The 4,322-nt window shown below is 62.0% G+C and overlaps 1 protein-coding gene across 1 annotated transcript; it reads right to left on the bottom strand.

Moving 5' to 3' along the window:
- Nucleotides 1–841: 841 nt before the first annotated feature.
- MINDY1 (MINDY lysine 48 deubiquitinase 1) lies at nt 842–4,322 on the bottom strand. Its single transcript, XM_042020960.1, has 10 exons — nt 4,223–4,322; nt 3,261–3,768; nt 3,112–3,169; nt 2,931–2,995; nt 2,646–2,804; nt 2,144–2,246; nt 1,917–2,059; nt 1,650–1,841; nt 1,381–1,521; nt 842–1,240 (listed from the first exon to the last, which is right to left on the bottom strand). Exons 2-10 carry the CDS (start codon nt 3,678–3,680, stop codon nt 1,172–1,174), a joined length of 1,350 nt encoding a protein of 449 aa, XP_041876894.1. The 5' UTR covers nt 3,681–3,768; nt 4,223–4,322; the 3' UTR covers nt 842–1,171.

The following is a 4,322-nucleotide window of genomic DNA, read 5'->3' as shown; positions in this document are numbered from 1 at the left end:
CCTATACACAGCCCTGTGCGCCCCATATACACCCCCTATACACAGCCCTGTGCGCCCCCTATACACCCCCAATACACCCCATATACACCCCCTACACACAGCCCTGTGCGCCCCATATACACCCCATATACACCCCCTATACACAGCCCTGTGCCCCCCATATACACCCCCTATACACAGCCCTGTATGTGCCCTGTGCACCCCATATACACCCCCTATACACAGCCCCCGTGCGTGCTCTGTGCACCCCCTATACACCCCCCACACACCCCCATACACACCCGTGCGTGCCCTATGCAGCCCCTATACACGTGCCTCCGTGCTCTATCCACCCCATATACACCCCTAGGTGTGCCCTGTGCCCATCCCCGCACACCCCATGTGTATCTATCCCCTTACAGACCCCATACGCACCCTCGTGCAGGCCCTATGACCCCCATACGCCGCTGTACAGCCCCGCGTGTGCCCTTTGCTCCCCCCATACGCGCCCTATATGTGCCCCCTATAGGGCCCCATAGACCCCACTCGCCCCTGTCTCCCCCTGGCGGCCTCGCCGCGCCACTGCATCCCACGGCGGGGACCCCAAACCCGCGTGCCCGTGGGGTGCCGAGGGAACCGTGACCCCAAAAACACCCCCAATTACCCCAAACCCGCGTGCCCGTGGGGTGTGGAGGGGACCGTGACCCCAAAAACCCCTCCCAATTCCCCCAAATCCCCCCCAATTCCCCCAAACCCGCGTGCCCGTGGGGTGTGGAGGGAACCGTGACCCCAAATTTCCCCCAATTCCCCCAAACCCACGTGCCCGTGGAGTACAGAAGCCCCCACTGGTGCCAGCTCCGTGTGCAGGGGGACGAGTCCTTTACTTGCCAAGGGCTAAGGCCACGTTTCCAACAGGGGGGTTCACGTGTCCCCCCAGCCACGCGTCCACCCGTGTCTCGGAGCATGGACTGAGGTGTGGGACCCCCCTGAGGGGGCCCCCCCTGAGTGGGACCCCCCCCCTTGTTTTAAGGCCACTGAGAAGTTTGGGGTGGTTCTGGGATGGCCTCAGCCGGTCACCCCTCATCCGTGTGTCCACTCCAGCCCACAGGGACCTCACGGGATCTCCCTGGAGAGCCCAGAGTGGGAACTCAGGGGGGGGCTCCGGCCGTGGGGACCCCACGGGCACGAGGTGCTACAGGAGGGCACAGTCCAAATCCGGCTTCTGCCGCTGCCGCCGCTCTCCTGCCGGACGCCCGCCCGCCTGTGGGGACAGGAACAGGGCTGGGGTGTGGAGGGACCAGCAGAGACCCCCCCAGGGCCATCACTACACCCCCCCGGAGCAGGGGTGAGGGGTTGGGAAGCACCCAGGGTGCTGCAGTCCCGTGAAGGGCACCTGGGTACCTGCGCTGGGAGCGGCTGAGGAGGAGGATGAGGATGGTGCTGCTGATACTCCTCGTGCTGCAGCTGCCGTGCCAGCTCCAGGTCGCTGAGCACAGAGGGGGGGTCCTGCCCCTGCTGCAGGGACAGGGCCACCATGTAATCCTGGGAGGGGGTAGGAACACAAATAAGGGGGGGTCAGCACAGCGAGCCCCAACCCTGCAGGATCCCTCCCCACGCCTGGAGCTGGGATGGGACTCAGCTGTCCCTCACTGCCACCACTTGTCCCCTACCTGGTCCACTTGTCTCTGCTGCAGCCGGTGGTCCGGGCTGGCCGCGGTGGCCCCCTCCTTGCCCAGGGTGTGGCTGAGGTGGAACTCGGTGTCACAGAAGCAGCTGTCCCCATCCACGCTGTGCAGGCTCTCCCACACCACCCCCTCCTCCTGCAGGAAGCCCTGGTCCGTCACCAGCAGGTAAAGGTGGCCCTGCGGAGAAGGGACGGGGGACAATCAGCCCTGGTGGGTGTTTGGGGGGGTGCCCAGAGGGGTCTGGGGTCACACCTTGTGCTTGATCATGGTGCTGAAGTGGTTGTTGCGGAAGAAGACGCCAAGCTCGCCCTCGCGGGCGCGGGCCGTGAGCTCGCACAGCCCGTGGAACGTCAGCTGCGACGCCGTGGACTCCAGGAACTGCTCGGCCACCAGCCCTGAGGGGACAGCGGGGCCGTGGCGGGGCTGGGGGTGCCCAGCTGTCCCCCCCAGGAACCCCGCGGAGGGAGCAGGGGAGTTACCTTCGCTCACCAGGCTGGAGTCGCTGGCCTGTTTGCAGGTGATGATCTTCTCCACCAGCTGGTTGTAGCTGAGCTTGCCCACGGCCTGGACCTGCTCTGGGCTCTGTTGGGGTGGCAGGGAAAGGAGCTGAGCTCCTGTTCTCCCACTGCAGGGATGGACCCAGCACAGAGGGGTGTGGGAGGGAAGGGACATCCAAAGTGCCACCTCCTGCCACGGGCAGGGGACTCATCCGCTGGCTCAGGTTCAAACCCCATCCAAAACACCACAGAGGGGTTTGGGTTGGGAAAGGGCTTTATAGGATCATCTAGACCACCCCAAACCACGGGCAGGGACACCTCCCACTAGACCAGGTTGCTCCAAGCCCTGTCCGACCTCATCCTGAGCACCGCCAGGGATGGGACATCCATCCACAGCTTGATCACCTTCTCCAGGATGAGCCCCCAGCTCCTCACAGCAGAGTTCTCCAACCCCTGAAACCCCCAGCCAGGTGGGGATGCTCACCTGGGGGTCCACCAGCCAGCCGTGGTAGAGCGGGATGTTGAGGAGGTCGAAAACGATGCACTCGGGGGTGTACTCGAAATCGGAGACCCCCGTGAACCTCACGTTGACGTCCAGCCCCGTCGAGAGCTTCGGCAGGACCGTCATGGTGTCGTTGATGTTCTGGGAGGGAGGAGAAACACGGGGAGGGGGATGAGGGGTGCGCTCCTCGAAGTGCCACCCCAAATCCTGCAGCCACCCGAGCTCCCCAGGACGATGGGGTTGGATGTTTTGGGGTCAACTCCTCACCTGCTGGAAGTTCAACTGCAGCCCCTCCGAAGTGTCCCGGGGTTGGGTGGCCAGGATGCAATTCCCTGCGAGGCAGCGGCGTCACCCCAGCGCCAGCACTGAATGTGGGGGTCCCAGTGGAACCCCCAGACCCCCCCCGACCCCCATCCTGGTGCCAGTGGGGGGGGGGGTCCCCACTCACCCAAATGTGCCATCAGCTCCTCGGCCGTGATCACCTCCTTCTGCGGGGGCAGCTTCACCTGGCAGCAACCAGAGGACGCTGGCAACCATCCCCTGGCGATTTGGGGGAGACCTCCCCCCCCAGAACCTCCCCACCAGCCCCCCTCTTGCCTTCCACTGCAGGAGGAGGATGTTGATGATGGCCAGGAGCGGGCAGGGCCCGTTCTCGCTCTGGGTGACCACCGGCGTCCGCTCCCCTTTCCAGCTGATCCACTTCACGCAGTAAAAATCCGCTTCCCTCCCGGGGGGCTGCGCCCGGGGGGGCTCAGCCCCGGCTCCTGGCACGCTTTGGGGGGCACCCAGTGAGGACCCCTCCTCCTGAAGGGGCTGCTCCTGCAGGGAGCCTCCCGGGGGTCCCTCAGGGCTGGATACCCCTTCCTGCTCCCCGGATTTGCCCCTGGCATCTTCCCTGGCCGGTGCTGGGCTCTCCTGGGCAACATCTGGAATTCTTTCCCCCTCGACGAGCTCCTCGAGGGGCTGGGGGGTCTCTTCGCTGCTGGGACTGGTTGGGAGAGTCCCCTCCTGCTCCATGGGACCCTCCCCAGGCTGGTCTGGCTCCGATCAGGCTCCTTGGAACGCTCTGGGTTTGTCCAGGAGCAGCCGCATCCCAAATTTCAGCCTTTAGGAGGGAAAATTTGGGTAGTTGAGGAAAATAGAAATGTATCGATTTTAGTGCAATTTGGCTCGTCTAGGTGAGGTTTTTTTTTCTTTTCTGCCCCATTTCTTTGTGTTGGCTTTGAAGTTGTTGGGAGGTTTGGGTGATTTGGGGGGTTAAAAGTCAAGAAAATTGGGGATTTGGCTTTTAAACAGAGGAAGGGATTTGAAATTTTGGCTTTGAAACAAACAGGCAAGAGGTTGGGAGATTTTGGCTCCACTACGCACAAGAGAATTGGAAAATTTGGCTTTGAAACACTCAAAAGAAACGGAGAATTTGGCTCTAAAAGAGTCGTGAGGATTGGAAAAATTGGTTTTGAAACGGACAAGAGATTTGGAAAAATCAAGGGAATTGTCCAAATTCCACTTTCAAACCTGGGGTTTCCTGCCCTGGCTGCCCCAGTCCCCCCCCAGCTCACCAAGAATCTTCTGAGCCCCCAATCCTGCCACAATCGGGGTCCTGGGCCCTCTGGAAACAAACAAACAAACAGATATTAAATAATATAAGTAATATAAATA

Source organism: Corvus kubaryi, unplaced genomic scaffold, assembly GCF_017639235.1.
Source record: "Corvus kubaryi isolate FWS band 111438036 unplaced genomic scaffold, C.kubaryi_AGA036_p1.0 37066, whole genome shotgun sequence".
In the NCBI taxonomy this organism is placed as follows: domain Eukaryota; kingdom Metazoa; phylum Chordata; class Aves; order Passeriformes; family Corvidae; genus Corvus; species Corvus kubaryi.
This window is presented reverse-complemented; position numbering and strand designations above follow the sequence as displayed.